Source organism: Schistocerca americana, chromosome 8, assembly GCF_021461395.2.
Source record: "Schistocerca americana isolate TAMUIC-IGC-003095 chromosome 8, iqSchAmer2.1, whole genome shotgun sequence".
NCBI lineage: Eukaryota > Metazoa > Arthropoda > Insecta > Orthoptera > Acrididae > Schistocerca > Schistocerca americana.
In genome coordinates this window covers 250,112,846-250,133,068 of record NC_060126.1, presented here as the reverse complement: position 1 = coordinate 250,133,068, position 20,223 = coordinate 250,112,846, and the positions used below count along the sequence as shown (strand labels likewise).

Genomic DNA, 20,223 nt, shown 5'->3' with positions numbered 1-20,223 from the left:
TGCTGCCCACGTGAAAACAGGCTGACTACCACCCACCCAGATGCAGTAGCCACCTCACAACAACAACCGACCCAGCAGCATTCAGCTGGGATGGAACCTCATTATGGATGAAAAGCACAGTTCTGTTTCAGTTCAGTAGATATTTTCTAGTCCAAGCTAGTTATTTATTTTTCTTTCTTTTCCTTGTGGGGGTGTAATGTAGTGACCTGAGTTCACAGCTCACTCCAGACGAATCGATCACCATCATCAAGAATAATCATCACTGGAAGAACTCTACTCTCCTGCAGTCAACAAATCACTATCTGTCACATTGTGAGCATCAGTGTGTATACATTTGTCAGGCATGAGTGTGTTAAATAACCAGCAAAAAGATAATATTACCTGTAATAGTAGTTATTTATCTTGTTCTAAAGTTCAATATTTAGATGAAGTGTACAGTTTATTAAGTACCTACAGAACCATTACTATTCATAGAATACACGAGGTGCTTCAGACCTACAGTACAAGTACCATTTCGCAGAAACATTACATCCCCCAGAATCTGCCAGAAAACTGAGAAAGCAAAGTCAACTTCAAAATTACATGACCATTGATTATGTCCACATATTCATGTTCATCATACGTTAAATGAAGATGACTTCCAGGCAGTAACTGACTCCTACAACTGTGTTTTAAACCAAAATGTGGTCTTCACTGTTATTGGACTGTGGACCAACGAAGCCATTTTCATAGTTGAAGGAAAGGTAATTCTCCACAAAGCTCTCAATTAGTCAGACAAAAACCTTCATTGGTTACATCAGTAAGGCAACCAACACACCTGCAGCACTAATTCTTGGTGTGCACTCATCCATGATAAAGTTGTAGAACCATTTTTTATAAAAAACTGAATGATGAGTTATCAGTCTGTATTTCTCCAATATACACCGAAGAATTGCTAAAAGATGCTCCACTAGCAAAATAGCTGTTAAAGTGGGCAGCAATATTGATGTCCAGTACATTTTTCCTTCATGACCAGGTGTGCCTTAAATCAAGGTCTTCTTGATGGGTGTATTTTTAGAGGGAGCCATTGACTTTGGCACCACAACTGGAAGACATAATCCCCCTTGACAATTTCTTTTGGAAATGCATTAACGACATTGTGTATCAACAGTGTCCCGTAATAAGAAATGGTGTGAAAGATGGAAACTGCGAAGCATGCTAGTCACTTCGAGATGCAGAGATACTTCAGGGTCTTGAAATGCATGAAAATGGGAACAACTGTGATTAGAACAAAATATAAATATTTTGAATACCTATTACCATAAACCAAAGCAGAAAACATTGATATTTTCTAATAATCTGGTGTGAGTGCAAAAATTACTCGAATCTGAAAGTGTAAGTTTCTCCTTTACTACAATATTTTCTTTCCTTAAATGTTGTTCAAATCATCACCACCAGGAACAAATTTTTTACTGTATACACGAATGGGCTAACATTGTTTTCAGATATCAGGAGATACTTGCACATATTAAACTTGTATAAAACAACTTTCTGGGCAGGGCAACCACAGCTCAGAGATATTACAAATAACAGTAACTACACTCAACACTCATTAACCATTCAAATAAGCATAAAAATTATAAAAATTCAAAAGTCAAGAATGATGAGGTGTTTCCAAAAGCCACATAACTGTATGAAGGTGCTTTATTGACAACTATTACACAGATCTGCAGGCAAGTTGCATGCAATGCAATGATCAATGCTATGATCTCAGCCAAATCTCAATATATATTAAGATTATGTCATGCAAAAGTACATAAATTGAAGAAACAACTAGTTGATCCATCATTGTATTCATGTTAGTATTTTGCAACCATGATTTATGAAACTGATGGTTGGTAAAATTCACATTGCACTTGCTGTATTTGATATTCAGGTTATTACATTCTTCTTGAATGTCTGAAAGAATTTTGTCTAACTAATATATCCTATGTACCAGGTGGAACAGTTGTGTCATGGCTGGTTCTCCCAAGGATCTTAACAATTCCGAGCAAATTTTGTATACTTAAAGTGCCATTCTCATGCAGTATAGCTTCCCTAATCTCTTCTATATTCACTTCCTCCTCCCTTTCCATAACATCTCCTACACATTTCTTTCCTTTATTGAGTCCTTCTATATATTTATGCTACCTTTCAGTCCTCACTTATTTGCTAGAGTTGAACACAGAATGCCGCCATAATTTTGGTACACCTCATGCTCTCCAACAGGTACTGCATGGTGGCTTGAGGGGCACAGAAGTATAAGTAGATGTAATGCTGAGTTTACAACTTACATAGTTCTACATTCAAGAAAAATAGATAAATATACAACACATGAGAGTACTCCAGGTAGTAAAGCTGCTAGTCTGATAAAATATAAAGGAAACTTGTTTTTAACAGTTGGTGATTTTCCACATTGCCTTAATGGTGTGCCACATGTCATTGGACCTCACTTGTAAGCGTAAACTACATAAGTTCATTCTAAATCTCACCAAGAGTTTGTTCATGTTGTGGCAGAAGAAAGAGATCATTTTCCATACTTCACTGTGAAAGACGATGATCACTGGTAGAAGATGATGATCACTGGTAGCACATCACAAAATTAAGAGCATTCTACAAGAGGAGGACTATCAATATTGACATCCTGAATGACACTTGCACACAAAAATAAGGTTCTTACATTTTACATGAGACATGGGAAAGTGCACATACCTGTTATGATATTTATTCCACTATACCACCATCTACAGAAGCCCTCGTAAGGACCAGAAACATTAACACTTAGAAGCTTAAGTGTGAAAGTTTTTGCAGTTGGTGTACTTGGTGCAACAGTCTGATTTCCCAATACTGGTGAAGCATCCCATTGCCATTCACAATAATAAGCACTACCATTACTAGCTGGAGAGGACAAGACACCACTACCAAGAGGCGTTAAGGTGCCACCACATACTGTAAACATAAACAAAGATATACTAACATGTATATTTGTTAGAAATAGTTTAAAAACAGTTTATAATCAATTATCTTAGGAGAAGCTTCTGAATTCAACATGCATATGTATGATATTTGACACAGAAGATGGATATATTTGTGCATCAATATATAATTCACAGGAATATAATCAAGTGGCAAATATACAGAATAAATTTAATGAGTGAGTGAAGCATATATAACTAGCTTTATTACCTAACAGTCGACTTTTAAATGTCTGCCACTCAACCCCTCTTCCATGTGGCACTTAGAAATCTATCCTAATTCATATTGTTGTTATTCCATCGCAGATTTTCCACTGCCTTAAAAGCAAGCATGATTCAGAGAGAACATATGGGAAGTAAGGAAGAACTTTCTATTATAGACTGATATATGCTCATCGTTAAGGTCAGCAAAATATTTGAAACCACTATCAAATCTCGACTCACTGTTTTCTTCTACAGACACAAAATCCTTTTCTAATCTCAGCATCAATATCAAGAAAATCTAAGCACCATCAATGCTGTTATCAGATTCTTCCATAATTTATATAGTCATGCAGAACAGGCTACGTGCTCTATTTTAATATTTCTTGACATGAGCAGGATTTTTGGCTCAGTAAACCATGACCTTCTTTTCAAAAAACTGAGGGTATACAATATCAGCAACCCATCAATTAAACTATGTGCCCTGCACCTGATGAATCACAACATATCAAACTAATAATAAGGTTGCAGCTTTCAATACTTCGGAGCCTATTCCTTGTGAATCTATAAGTGGGGACAGGAAAAAAACGTTTTATTCTATGTCCACTTTTGATGTCATTTTATTTCAGTTTTGGCGTTATTTTTTGCCTATTTCAGTGCTATTCTCTGTTGTTATTGGTGTTTTTTACTGGTTTTTGTGTTATTTTTTCCTATGTTCATATTAGATTCTGGCAGCTTGTTTTTGGAGTACTGGTTGCATAAATCTTGTCTTTTAACATTCCCCAAAGATAAAAGTCACACAGATTTAAATCTGGAGAATGAGGATGCCAGTCAACTATCCTACATAAAAAAAAAACACCTTGTATTGCTGTCATAGAAGCATTGGCAATGTGTGGTCTTGCAATGTCTTACATAAAATAATCATACATCTGTCTGTTAGGTGTTAGTTCTCAAAAAAAAGGATGCAACATATCATTCAAATACCTGTCAGAATGTATTGTTTCATGGAAAAAGATTGATCCAATCATTTGTCTTGCACTAATTGCACATGACACTTCACATCATGCAGAGGTTGTTGACATAATTCATGAGGATTTTTGGAGCTCCAACGTCGATTGTTCTGAGAATTTAAGTGCCCTGACAAATGTAGCCATACTTAATCAGCAAAAAAGCATCTTATGATAAACATCCCCATCGTGCACAGATTGTAACTGCCAGTTGCAATCATGGCATCAAGCAACAGAATCCAAGTGTTGAAGCACTACCAGTATTTCATATGATTCAATTTCAGTTAGTGCACAGCTCTGTGAGTAAATGCCCTTCACACACAAGTCTGAAGTGATAAACGGTGCAAAGATTTTCTTGGATTCTTTCCAAGGCTTTCCCTATCATGTCTAAGTTATTTTTGTTTAAGAAACTAGGTTCTCTAGGCCTTTGTATGTGTGACATAGATCGAGTCTCTTGAAATTTCTTCACTAACCTGCATAACATTGAGACATTGCAAACATGCACACTGGGAAATTTTCATATGAATTCTACCCAATATTCCACATTTGATTCTATTTTTGCATAGTTCAACACAAGAAATACTTGCTGATCCTTCATGTGAACCATACTGATTGGAAACTCAAAAGGAAACTCAAAATAAAACACCCAAACACTCAGTCGCACAGTACAGAAGACATGTGCACAGTATTTCTGTCCGAGGACTGGGTCCAATAACAAACGGGCAGGGAAAGCCCCGGAATTGGCGCAGTTGCAACAATGACATCTAGTAACAATATTTGAAGCAATTAAACTTGATAAATAAACTCAAAAGAAAACACCAGTATGCTCAGTCACACAGTGTAGGGGCACATGCAAAGTATTGGGGTTCAAGAACTACGCATAGCAACAGCTGGCAGATACAGTGGCAACAGCCGCCAAATGCACCGCACAACCCAAGGACCCCTCCCTGGTGTCTTTCGCAAGACACAGTGTATACAGAATACAAACTGATTCATAATCTGATAAAAAATTTAACTTCAAAAGTTACATATTTATAGAAAGTTGTTACCTTTCAATAATTTATAGTTCATTAAAAAACCTAGAGGACGGAGTAAACACAAAAAAATAACTCTTAATTTTTGTCAGACATGTTGAGTTGGACTTAAATCCAATTATTAAATTCACAGCCTGTGTCTCAAATAGAATTGCTAAAACACACCTTATTCTCACAAATATTGATGTTAGTATCACACATGAACTTAAGTAACGCTGAAACAATATATAAAAACTGGAAAGTAATTTCCAGAGACAAGTAAAATAATAATGTAATGTTGTCTTCACGAATATAACAACTGCTGAAATCAAGTTCCTAGCATTGCTAAAAACAAGAAAGTTATATTGTATTGCTATAGTCACTGATCATTATAAAGATGTAGAAATATTATACAAAAATTACGAATATCTGTCCCTTGTTTAACATAAATCTGAATATTTATTAGTGACCCATGTAAAGAGGTTAAAATGTAAATGTTCCATTGACAATGGAGCGAGTGCAACAAGTTTAGCACTAAGGTGTTGGTCAAACTGAGGTGATATGATATGCAATATGATTCACTGTAGTAAAGGTTGTGCAGCATAACACCTGTTGTTGCAACTCTTGTGTTCACACTGGGCCAGTACGATATACAATGCGATGTGACATGCGTTACAACAAACAAGACAGAACGACTCATGTTTTTGGCTCAGCTGCAATCATGAGCTCTTCTGAAGAGGATGTTATTGTGACTTATCAATATTTAAAGCTCATACAACTGAAAAAGAAGTACTGTGTGCAACTATACAATGCTATTAAAACCGATCATAGGTCATCTGTGGTTTCTCATGATCTCCTTCCAAACAAACACAAATTCCACAAAATTAATCCAGACATTTCCACTTTTTCTAGCAACTAATACCAGCGATCTTGAGATTGCAGGACACAAAATTTTGATTTGCTTTTTCTTCTGCTGACAGGCAAGTAAGCAGGGATTACAAAAAAGATCAGTGAATTATGTTAAAAATGACACCATGAAAAGTTTATTTTAATGAGACCATGTAGTGTGATAGTTTATTCAGTGAAGTACACATGTACAGCAAATAAGAATACAATTTCAAAAGCTGCCACTGATTAGTATGTTGCATTAGAATATGATTCAGATTCACATGTACTTATAAGTAACATTGCCATATCTGAAGTCAGATAAGTCATTACTGATGTTGTGGCATTATATGGTGAGTTGTGTGTAGGGATAGATGATGTTGTGTTAGATATGAAGAAGGCACTGATGATAATGATGAGGAAAATTCCACTATCTCCTTCTCAGTTTCGTAAAGCTGCTCATTCAACAGCAACAAGAATTTTGCCCTTGAATATGACTTCATAGTGTAATCCCACAAACGAGTGCTTTTCTCAAGAAGCTGGATGAAAGATATCATCTTCAAACAGTCCTTGTTTGAAGGACATGTTCACTATATGCAGCACAGCAAGAAATGAACAGGTCAAGATGTCTTCCCAGCTTGAAAGCACACATGTAAGTGAATGCTTCAGCTTGTATTGGCATCGAAATGACACAGCTCCTTACAGCACGGCACACAGTCATAGTGTTGTGTGTGGCACATCATAGCTCATTGCAGCTAGCTACATTTCTTAAGCAGGAATATACTCTATAAAATAAATCAAATGTAAACTGGCCAGCAACTACATTTTTCACTGAAAACTTTTCAAAGTATGTGCGGTGCAGTATTTTATTTTAAAGTATAACAATAACTACAGGCAATAATGAAAAGAAAACCAGTTCACTGTCATGCTATAATGTTATAAGTTATAGATTTTTTTTTTTTTTTTTGTTTTTTACTGAACAATTTCCTCAAAAATGAATGATGAAGACTGCATCGTGGAAAACACGTGACTCCAAAACAATGGTTTTCGTTTTTTTTACACAAAAAGGCAAATCGGATGACATGAAACTTCTCTTCCCACCTATTGTAGAGATATGAGCTGTGTGGAGCAACCAGCACTCTGTGTTGAGTCCAGTGATAGGACAGAGACACATAACAGTGTCATATTGCTGTTGTCCCAGTGCGATTCAGTAAAGTTACTTCCATTATGTTTCCATGCACTCCACCAATGCATGTTGCTTCTACATCATATCGCATCACCTCAGTGTGAATGGTGCCTGGGATCAGTGAAGAGGACAAGCTGGTGAGACATGCTAGGAAACGTATGTTGTGAGAATGCTCCTCATGCATTGCTAATGTGTCAAGTGAAGCATTTATGTTGCAACTTTCATAACTGTGAGAAATATGTGGAACTACAAGCTAGAATCATTTATGAATATTGTTGAAACTAATAATTAGCTGTTTGTGTATGGCTTGAAAATCCAGTATTCCTGTTCCAGAGACTCTGAGCCTGAAGATATTAATTTTGCACTTTGACTTCATCAAGAATGTTGAGAAGTAAGGTAACTATTGTGCCTACTTTTTCTTGTAATGGAGTTGGTAGATTGAACTCACATCATGCGTGATGCCACATGTTGAAACCAGCTGAGCAAGGAGTCTCAAGATGCAACCCAGTGTGTTTCACATCTGCCTGATGTATTCATCCCTCCATATTTCTCAAAAGCTTACTGGTTTAGTTGCAAATTTCATATTCCAACAATAATGAAACAATCTTTGCTTTTAACTTGGATAACAGATAAAGTTTTTTCAGCAATGTCAGATTTCTGATATTTTTACACAACAAATCGCACAAAAATTACACAGTTCAGAGAGGACTTTTATATGGTGGATCAACTAAACTATATATTTTTGTAGTAGGTATGTATAAATATATAATTTACCAAATATGCTACAAAACAAGAGAAATCAATGTCCTGTCCACTTGATTTGCTTCTAGCAGCCAATCACAGCATAGTACACATGGTGTCATACAAATGTGATTTTGGAGGTAAAACATAACACAGAGAATATTTATTCATATTACTTTAACTATTTTGTGAATAAAGTATGTTGTCAGAGCACGATCTGTTGCACAAGCTGGGGTCTAGGTTAGGTCAAAAGGTATCAGACAGCATGCTGATTTACATGATTGTAAAATTCAAATAAAGTATTTGGTGTTTTTCATAGTTATACATGCATACTATGAATATATCTAGTTTAATTTGTCCACTTAATTAAAGATCTCTCAAATGTGCCATTTTTTGTATGATAATTTGTGCAAAAGTGTCATCAAATGTCAGTTTGATGACTGAAAGTGTAACTGGAATGGAGATCATTTGACATCATATCTAGAGCCATAGTCCTTTATGTAAGAAATCAGATGTTATTTAGAGATAATACTTAATTGCCACAGTGGAGAAAAAATTGCAACTTCAAATTTGAGCACTCAATGTCATAACATAACCTCCAATCCCTACTTACACACTCAGACACCTCCCAGAACACCTCTCCTGAATTCATTTCCCTCCTCACCCCTACCACACCATGCATATCCACCTTCAACATTTTCTCCATAATCCATAACCTCATCAATCCTGGATGTCCCATTGTAGCTGGTTGTTGTGTGCCCACTGAAAGAATTTTGGTCCTCAGTGATCAACACCAACCTATTGTCAAAAATATAGCCCTCACATCAAAGATACCAACCATTTTCTTGACTGACTCTCCACTGTCCTCAACCTGTTACGTCCCGGATCTCCACTCGTCGCTGTCTATACCACTTCCCTATACACCAACATCCCTCATACTCATGGTCTTTCCACTACTCAACACTACCTCTCCGAACCCACTACCTCATTTCTTGTACACCTTACTAACTGTACCCTAACACTCAACTGCTTCATCTTTGAAGGGAAAATATACAAATAAATATGCACCCAGCCTGGTCACCTTCAAGCCATCCTCCTAGGCCAAACTGTTTTTGGGATGGTTAGAGGAAACTTTTCTATCTTCTCAAAAATCCAAACCCCTGATCTGGTTCTGGTTCATTGATATCTTCCTGATCTGGGCTCAAGGCTACAACACCCTATCCTCATTCCCTGACAACCTCGACACCTTCTCTCCCATTCACTTCACTTAGTGCTTCTCAACCCAACATGCCACTTTCCTGCTCTCTGAGGACTCCACCCACTCTCTGTCCGCATTAAACCCACCAACCACCAACAGTATCTGCATTTCAAAAGCTGTCATCTCTTCCACATCAGGGCACTACCCCCCAGACCTAGTCCACAAACAGATTACCTGTGCTATATCCCACAGATCTGAAATCCTCCCACCACCTCCAAGAACCAGCTACAAATGAGTGCCCTCTTCAGCACCCAATATCACCCTGGACTGGAACAACTGAACCACATCCTTCATCAGGGCTTTGATTACCTACCATCATGGCCTGCTATAAGTGACGTTGTAGCCAAGATCCTTCCCACCCCCTAAAGTGGTGTTTCATCACCCATCCAACTTCCTAGTCCAACATCCAAGTCCATCCCTATGCCACTCCAAAACCCAACCCCTTGGTGCAGGGGTTGGGATTGGGAGTGACATAGGGATGCTGCAAGACCCAGGTGCAAGACCTGTCGAGTCTACCCACCAAGTACTTCCCATTCCAATCCTATCACAGAGTTATCCTACCCCATCAGAGGCCAGGTAACCTATAACGCAGATGTGTCATGTACCACCTCTGCTACAATCTTTGCAAAGCTTTTTATTTTGGTATGACGACCAACCAGCTATCCACCAGGACCAACAGCCACGATCAGACTGTGCCAATAGCAAACTGGACCACCCTGTTGCACAACATGCAGTTAAGCACAACATACTTGATGCCAGGGGTGCTTCACAATCCAGGCCATCTGAATCTGCCCGCCACCAACAGCTTTTCTGAACTGTGCAGATAGGAGTTATCTTCACAACACATTCTCCACTCTTGAAATCATTCCAGTCTCAACCCACAGTAACCTACTGCCCCCACATCCACCACCCAAAAAGAGTATCACCTCTCCCAACTAATGTCCCTTACTACACAGTGCACTGCTCTCTACCAGTGCACCCACTGTTCTTTTCCGCTTCTTTATCCTCTCCTTTCTGCTCCATTTTTCCCTCCCCTCTCTCCCACACAGCCTTGCTGCACCAGGTAGCTTTGTTTGCCACTTCTAGTCCCTGCATGGTTTGCCAGGTAGCACTGTTTCCTTTTCCCCACCCATGCCCTGCTATACCTCCATCTCCCCACTCCACAATGAATTGTTTCTGCCGTTTGAGGCATTTCAAGTTCAGTTTGGCCTGAGCAGCAGAGATATGCGTATGCAAGGCAGGCTTGTTTGTGTAAATGCATTAAGTGTTATACTTTACAATTTGTATCTCAAGCCAAATATAATTCATGAAAGCATTTTATGTATATAACGGCCATAGAGGAATTGACTGAAATTTATAAATTTAACTAGTTTTTTGTTTTATGTCCTGGTTGACATATCTAAAATCCTTTAGTTTATATTGACAGTGATTTAGAATAATTATTAAGCCTATTGTTATTATTCCTCCATCTAATTATCATTTTGTTTCATTAGGGATATGAAGAGAGTTGAAAATTTTCAGTATGAGAAACAACATAAGAGATAAAGTAACATAGTGTGCAATTGATATGAATACATACACTTCTACAAGCTCACCTTGTTGTTCATTTGATGAGTAGCGCAGTTTAAAGCCACGATGTCCTCTGGTTTTGCGACTATAGTAATGAAGTGTTACACGATTGGAAAAGGTTTCAATATGGGCAGAAACATTCTGAGCAGTTAATCGTGCTAATGTCACACCACGCTCTCCACCATCAGATACCTGTCATTGTAACACATATATTTTAGTTAGGAGACTACACAAACTGCACTATTTCATTGTAATATAATTAAATCGTGATAGCCATGTAATTATTACTGATTGTGTTGAATTTTGAATGGGAATTATGATTGGTAATGAGTATGTAATACTTCTTTTAGTTTCTCAGCCACTGAATATCTGTTACGACATTAATCTGGAGAAAGACTGGAAAACATAGATTCAGAGAAATCATCATTACATCTGAGAGGAAGACTTAACAATGCTTTCAGTTCCATCCAGTATACCAAGATGAAACAGTTCTGTGTTTTAATGGTGGTTAGTTATATTATGCATCAGAAATTTATAATTTTTTGTGTCATAAGTAGGGAGATTGTATGTATTCCTGAAAATATAGAAGTATACTTCCCTGTTCACATAGAAGTATTATATTATCTGATGAAGGATACTTTAATTAAACTAGGTTGACTCATCAATTGCTTGTATCATTCCTTTTGGAACATAATCTCTATTAAAATATTTACATTCTTTTCAAATTTTTAAAATTGTATGTATATTACTTCACAAAAATTTTGAGTATTTTGCAACTCAAAATGCAAAATTTCAGCACACACTATCTACATTTACAGGGATACTCTGAAAACCAGTACAAAGTGCACAGCAGCAAGGACTTTCCATTACATCATGTATCAGGGTTTCTTCAAATTTCATTTGTGTACGGAGTGCCGGAATAATGACTGCTCAAATGTTTTTAGGCATGCTGTAATGCCTCTGATCTTGTTTAAAAAGAAGCAAAATGAGGACAACACATAGATGGGTGTCGTATATTCCTTGATTCATCATTTAATAGTGGTTCACAGAAATATAAAGTAGGCTTTCATGTGTTATTGCCATCTATCCAGACATGTTTCCCAGTTCAGGTGTTGCTATGATAGTTTGTTCAGCTTTCAGTAATATGTTTCTTTCAACTTAATGAAACACTCAAACAACTGTGAAACTTTGTAAACTTTGATGTATGCCAGATAAAAGAATTATGGTGGAAGAACCAGTGAGAACTCCTGTTAAAGAACTAATTTACTTACTTATGTTTAGTAACTGCAAGCAGTTCCCAAATCACATGCTAATTGATAAAGCATTTTGCTTTTGAAGTCACATCCTTGAACAACATGGCATAATATGTAGTTTCAAGCCATATCTACTAAATCAAAAGGCCCTTGGGACAAATATGTGGGATGGCATTAAGTATCATTAAGACATGATGTGACTCTTGCATGGGTGATGTACTTCAGCATGAGAAACTGCACTGCCTGACAAAAAAGTGAAGAATGGAAGATGAAACAAAATAAAAGTTCATGGGTTGAGGGTATATGTAATGTTATTTCAGTGAGTACAGTATTAAATCATGTTTACAAAGAACTTGACAGTATGAGCCCACTTTTCAGTATAACATCACACCCCATCTAGGGCCTGGATGCATGCACTGATTTACAGGGGAAGGCTTCGTAAAGCCACTGTACCTGCTCCTGAGACAAACGGGGTCACAGATGTTTTATCTGGTCCTTAATATCCAGTATACTGGAACTGTGATGGAGTTAACATCCGAGCTATCCCAAATATGTTTTCATGAGAGACAGACCTGGGGATCTTGCTGGCCATGGGATTACATCAACTTTACACAGGACTGTTACTGCAAACGAATGTGTGGACAAGAACTATTCTGTTGAAAAATGTCACCACGATACATTCACATGAGAGGCAACTCATGAGGGCGCAAGATGTCTGTGACACACTGTTAAGCTGTCAGGAGTTCCCTCAATCACTACCAGCCATGATGTGAAGTCAAACCTGATGGCTTCCCGCAATATAATGCCAGGAGCAAAATAGCTGTGCCTCTCAAAAATATCTGCTGCAGTCATCACCATAATCGGTGATGATGATCATTTGCTGTGGTACAGAACCACAATTCCTCACTGAACACAATGTGATGCCATTCATTAGCAGCCCATGCTTCCTTTCTTGGCACCACTCCAAATGTAGCTGTCTGTGTCGTGGTGTTCACAACAGCCTACCCGTGGGATGGTAACTCCCTAGCTTGGCCTCTGCTGGTCTTTGACTAATGGTGCGAGATGACACAAAATATTGCAGGGAGGCCATTACTTGTCCCAGTATGGCAGGTGTAGAAGTGATGGCATTAGAATGTTCTAGGTAAACAATATGGCAATCTTCCCTTGTGGTGGTCAGTTGTAGCCAACCAGAACCCTGACAACAAGTAGGCCTGCTCTCGTGTTCCCATGCAGTCCAGCTTCAGGCCTTTGTCACATCTGACTGCCCCACAAATCTCATTATTGCACAGTTCAAGCAGCCAATCAAATGGAGACCCACCATGGGGTCTGTTTTTAACTCTGTTTGTAATACCACATCCCTTTTTGGGATCATGTATCCTCTTCCAGTCTCATCCCTACTCTCCCAAAGAGGGCATACGTTTAATATCAGTAATTTACACAAATTTAAACTGCTGCTTTGATTTTGTCTTTTCCAGTTATCTGGATCTGAAGTAATTTGCACTAATTTAAGCTACTATTTTGACACTGTTTATGTTGGGCCTCACCAGTAGGCAGAATGAAGGAAACATGTTGGATTAAAAGCTGATGTACCACCACAATTTGTACAGTAGACAAACTTCAGGCACATGGTAGGTATAATTTTGCTATTGTAATTATGGAATAATTAATGATTAAAGTTCCAATATTTTTAGTCATCAAAAGACAACTATTTTTATGTTTTCAAGCCAAACAATTGTTTGTCTCCCTAATAGAAATATGACATGATGATTTTACAGTCAGAACCAAGTATGCTCGTGTTCTACGTGTTAGTTAATAGAACTGTAATCACGACTATATAGAAATGTAAAATTTTATGCGTCCAAAGTTAAGTGTTCTACGTGTTAGTTAATAGAACTGTAATCACGACTATATAGAAATGTAAAATTTTATGCGTCCAAAGTTAATTAATCAACTCCAGGCCTTTCATTCAATAAAACTAATCCCTCTGTTCATCTGAAAATGATACGGTGATCATTCTTTAAGTAAGTAAAATGAAATATGCAAATTAACGAAATATATTGTTGGAATGATAAAACATGTAATTTATAGTCTTAACAGAAACAGATTCTTTCCAGTGTTTGTATGAAATCATTCACTTTTATTTCATGTAAATTTCTATGTAATTTGGGAAGATGTACGCAAAAATTTTAATTGTATAAATCTAAAAGTGTAATATGTAACAATGGCAGTAATTGTTTAAAATCATATTAATAGAGGCAACTTGTATGCCGCCATAGGTGAGGCAGAGGTCAGTCTGAGGTCAGTCTTACATCAGTCATGAGACAGTGTTAAGTCAATTCTATGCACTACTAGAATTTTTTTTAACCATTGTATGATTCCCGTGTGGCAATGCAGTAACTTCAAGATGAACCTACAGCAGCATTAAGAAGCAGTACCCCCAATTACACAAGATATGAATTATTTATTTGGTGTAGGATATCCATAATATGACATGGTATTCTGTTTTTATTGCTTTAAGCAACAATACTTCATCACACAAAAACATTTTTGCCACATTATATTACATGTCATATGCTGAAATTGCTGTCTCAAATTGGTGTGCAGCATCTCCATGTCCTTCACAGGTATCACTCAACATCAGATGTTATTTGTGCCCCTTAATTATCCTACCTGGCCTGGTACATCACTAAACATGAACAACACTACTGCCACTAAACATGAACAACACTAATGCACTCTGGCAGCTGTCACAGGAAACTGCAACTCTCTAATGTTTCATATACACACTGATGGTGTGTATGAGTCAGAAATTACATTGACATCTGACCATGTCTTCTAGGTGCTCCACTTTTTTTTAGGCAGTGTGTATTCCAGGTTCTGTGGGTGATCAGGACATAAAAGGATGACTGAGAACAAAATATATAGGCCAAATAAAGATAGATCTAAGGAGATGGATTTATAATCATTTGAAAAGAGTAGCACACTATAGGAAAGAATTGAGCTGGGAGAATGTTGCAAACCAATTATTGGACTGAACATTTCTGAACACAATGATTAACATTTTACTCGTAGTTGTGTATATAAATTTTTTGAAGTTAGTTTAACAATAAATGTGCACTACTTAGTTAACTTGTCCTATATAGTAAGTACGCACTCTGTAAGTAATGTAGACAAATGGCGCTAAATAAGAATCTATCAATAAACCAAACCAAAACTGCCAGTCAAAAAGCTGTATAAGTGAAAGGAGCAGAGTTATAGCAGGAATTCAATAGTGACAGGAAATATATTACACCAGGAATCATGAGAAGTTTAAGATTGATTCCTAGCTGGTCACAAAACTCTATGTAGCATCGATTAACATCTTACGTGGAATACAAATGATTTTCTCCCGGAGTCTCATCTGCACATCTTCAAGGCAATCTTATTTGTTAACATATACTCAGGACTTGAGATATCACCACAAAAAGAAGTCACATAAGCTTTGATCAAAAGGAGCAAGGAAGCCAGTGAAGATTACTGACAAGCATGGGTTCACAAAAGGTATGATGCTGTTCTTCCCAATTGTGTCCACCAAGTTAGTAACACACATGAATTTTGTATGGGCAATGATGAAGATTTTTGTGTGAGATCCTTCACACAATTAACTTGTTAGTCCCTAAACTCACAGCATACTAGTGAACCAACAGTCTAAGGTTCTCTATCGCATATGCCATAACTCACTTAACATTTTCTTGAGTACAGGTACTGTATTTCTTCTTCATCGTGAAGCCAATTGTGTTGAAGTTTTCAACCCATGTTAAAATGGTGTTGTGGTCTGCAACATGTCGGCAGACTGGAACAGTAAAACAGCTTCAAAGGTCATGTTGCATCACACACTCATCATTCATGAACAATCGCAAGAGAGAAGAGAGCTAACATATAACGTTCCCAATTCCACAACATTGTGACAACCAAAGTTTCCACTCTAATGGAAAAATCAAGGTTATCCTCCACTATCAGAGGCTAAATGCTTGGCCGTATAATCCAATACAAAACCATGTGGTTTCTGTGATGAATCCTATATTAAGCTAATAACAGCACAGAAGGTATTTAATGAAATATAGGAGGTAGCAGCTGATTTCAAAATATCAGCTTTCTTACTAATTTACTCAATTCAATATACCGATGTTGGGCAAAAATATCGAAACACCACAAAATTTCTTGCTTGAACATAAATGCACATGCTAGCCAACTCTTCAGGTAGTGCTGTTATACTTTACTATAAATAGCACCTGTAAAATGCCCTCAATAAGTTGCAAGTGTCAGTGTTGGTCAGAACAGTAGTCTATGTAGTTGCGAGTACATTATGTTGGAGTTAAGCGAATTCAAATATGAGTAATTTGTTGGTGCTCGTGTGGTGAGTGATTTCATAACTAAGGGAGCTGGTGTTATATGGGGACTGTATTGAAGATTTTTACCACTTATAGGGAAAGTAGAAAAACATCATTCCCTAGGTCACAACACCAAAGAAACTATGTGTTACGTATTCATGAGAGGTGGTCATTGAAGACGACTGTGACAAAAAAAACCCTATCAGCACCAACATTACACAAAGCAAGCTCCATAAATTGAGAATTGCAGGACAAGCTGGAATTCCAAAACCATACATAAGTGTTGCAAATCCCTCTAATATGAAAATGTGGTGCTGAAACCATAAAACCAAGACTATGGAGCAATTGAAAAAAGTCATTTAGTCACATGAGCTTTTTTTTTGCATAGTTTCCAAATTCTGGCTGCCAAGCCTATGTTGCAGACAGTTTGCTGCCAAGAGGAAATATGGCAGTGATTCAGTAACGATATGCACAGCCATGTAGTGGTATTGCACAAGCCCTGTGGTTACTTTGCAAGGCTGCATTGCTGCCAAGGATTATGTGATCATTTTGGCTGATCATGTCTGTCCCATGGTACAAGGGTGATGCTGAGTTCCAAGGTAACAGAGTCCCTGTTCACATAGCTTGCATTGTCCAGGAGTGATTTTTCAAGCATGAGGATTAATTTTCATATCTACCATGGCCACCACAGTCACCAGATCCAAATATTATACAGACTTTGTACTCTGCTTTGGAGAGAAGGGTGCGTGATGGCAGTCCACCTCCATCATCATTACCTGAACTTGCCACTATTTTGCAGAAAAAATTGTATAAAATTCCCTTCAAAACCATGCAGGATCTGTGTCCATACATTCCATGATGACTGATTTTATAGAACCCCTGCCTCAGCAACAGCTGTGGCTGAACAATTGAGAGAAATTTGGAGAATATTTTCCATAAATTTGCTGACCATGTTATGAAGATTTTAACTTACCAAAGTAGCAGGAACAGGGATAGACAATCATGTGAAATTGTTTTAAGTACCTTACCCAAATATTAACTAGAGCAATTTACCAGAGAAATTACTTTTGAAGATAACATCTTAGACCTGGTACTAAAAAACAGAGCCAAATGTTTCAACTCAGCAAAGAACAGGGAATCAGTGATCGTAAGGCTATTACAGCATCACTGAATATGGCAAAAAGTATGCAAAAGAATTTGCCTATCTTCTAGCAGCAATGTACTGCAGGTCTCTACAGGAGTGAAGCATTCCTAATAATTAGAAAGAAGCACGGCCATTAATGTTCTCAAGAAGGGTTGCTGAACAAAAACACATCACTATAGATCTGTATCTCTGACATCAGCCTGTTGTAGAATTTTTGAAGATGTTTTATGCTTGCATATTACGACATTTCTAGAGAATCTCCTCTTTGTGAACCAACATGGGTTCCAAAAACAATGGTCCATGTGAAACCTGGCTCACTTTGTTCATCCACAACACCCAGAAAGCAATAGTTACAGGTGATCAGGTAGATGCCATGTTTCTTGACATCCAGAAGGCATTTGTTACAGTTCTGCATTGCTGCCTAATAAACAAAACGTGGGCTTCTGGAATATCAGACCAACTGCGTGGTTGGATTGAAGAGTTTGTAGTAAACAAAACAGGGCATATCATTCTGAGTGGAAAAAAAGTCTTCTCATCTAAAAGTAACTTTGCACACACTCCAGGGAAGTGTTATAGAACTATTACTTTCGACAGTATACTTAAATGACATAGTAGACAATGTTGGAAGTTCCATGAGGCATTTTGTGGATGATGCTGTTGTGTATCGAGAAGTTGCAACACTAGAAAACTGTATACTTATATGGATACGGTGTCTGTTCTTTCGGACATGTCCAAAAGAACAGACACCATTGATGACCTGCAGCTGTCTAGAACGAAATTAGAATTATATTAATACCGTCAGCTGCGCACTGTTGGGGCACACATTTTCACCTGTCCCCGTTGATCTAGAAAACTGTAGTGAAATGCAGGAAAACCTGCAGAGGATCAATACTTGGTGCAGGGAGTGGCAGTTGACCCTCAACAAAAACAAATGTACTGCAAGTTAGTAGACAGAAAGACCCTTTATTGTATGATTACAAAATTTCAAAACAATCTGTGACAGCAGTTACTTCTATAAAATATCTAGGTGTACGTGTATGAGGTGATTTGAAGTGGAACAACCACATAAAATTACCTGCAAGTAAGGCAGATGTCAGACTGAGAATCACTGGAAGAATCCTCAGGAAATGTGGTTCATCAACAAAAGAAGTAGCTTACAAAACACTCGTTAAACCGATACCTGAATACTGTTCATCAACATGGGATCTGTATCAGGTAGGACTGATGGAGGAAACAGAGACAATCCAAAGAAGGGCTCTACATTTCATTACAGCTTCACATAGCAGGTACAAGAGTTTTGCGGAGATGCTCAGCCAACTCCAGTGGCAGATGCAACAAGAGAGGTGTTCTGCATCACTGTATGGCGTACAGTTTAGTTCTGAGATTACGCATTCCTGGAAGAGTCCATCAATATATTTCTTCCTCCTCTTTATATCTCATGACAAGAACATCAATGTAAAATTAGAGAAATTCAGCCCACATGGAGGCTTACCAGCAATCATTCTTTCTGTGAATCATACGTGACTGGAACAGGAAAAGGTGAACTGACACTAGTACACTGTAGTACCCTCACTACACACCACAAGGCAGTTTGCAGAGTATAGAGGTAGATGTAGATACAGATGTTTTGAATGTCAATGGCTTTCCTACACCATGTTTGAGATGTTAACGTGTTGTGTTCTTTATTTATGTCCAACCCTGTAGATGGAGTAAGTGTGACTAGCAATAAGTAGTGCAGTCCTAATTTACCATGAGTGCAAAATAGTGATTAAATGTCTATTTTGTCTTTGTGCCAGGTTAAAGTATCCTGACTCTTTTTGCATCCTAAGGTTCTTATCTTGACATGATCTACAGAACACAATGAATGAATGAGTGGAAGAAAACAATGACACGGGAGATTGACAAAAATGAGGGAAACCCTAAGGGGTTGTCATTTTTCCTGCACATGCTGAAAATAGTGCTTTGACAATGTGTAAACTGGAAAATATAAAGTATGATGAGTTAGATCAGCCAACTCATTCACTTAATATGGCACCCTGTGAGTTTCACTTATATCCACATCTACAGAAAACTGTAGTTGGAAAACAAAAGCATGATGAAGAGGTTGTGGTGACAATATGATCACCAAGTTAAAATACTATAGCACTGTAGATAAATCACTCAATTTATTCACATCTTCTATCAGCAAAGATCAGTATTACCCCCAATAAAAGAGGAATCTCCCAAGACTCTGTTCTTGGGCCATTCCTGTTCATTGTCTACATTAATGACTTTTCAAATTATTTCCCATATAAGAATGTCTTATATGACAACAGTAAGTGTATGAGATTACAACAGAGAAATGATGCAAATGACTATCCACTGGGACCAGGCCACCCAATTATGAATTAACCAGAAAAAAGACAGTCTAAGTAAAAATAAAAGAGTGACATTACTTGGACTCATCACAGACATAAAACTTTCTTTGGAAGCACACACCAATTATATGTGCACAAAACCAGCTCATGTTCCTTTTTTTATTGAAGAAATGAAGAAACAGGCTGATCAAACACACTTTCTTTGCTTTCTTCCATTTCCATCTACAGTGTGGAATTTTGCCTTGG

At 37.6% G+C, this 20,223-nt stretch overlaps 1 protein-coding gene across 1 annotated transcript in view; it reads right to left on the bottom strand.

Annotated features, from left to right (window-relative positions):
• Window positions 1-20,223, bottom strand: part of LOC124545739 (cubilin-like) — a 718,402-nt gene that overhangs the window by 225,023 nt on the left and 473,156 nt on the right. Inside the window, exons 46-47 of the mRNA XM_047124681.1 lie at window positions 10,880-11,045; window positions 2,731-2,967 (exon numbers count right to left, since the gene is read on the bottom strand). Coding sequence (XP_046980637.1) covers window positions 2,731-2,967; window positions 10,880-11,045 — 403 coding nt within the window. The remainder of the gene's footprint in view (window positions 1-2,730; window positions 2,968-10,879; window positions 11,046-20,223) is intronic.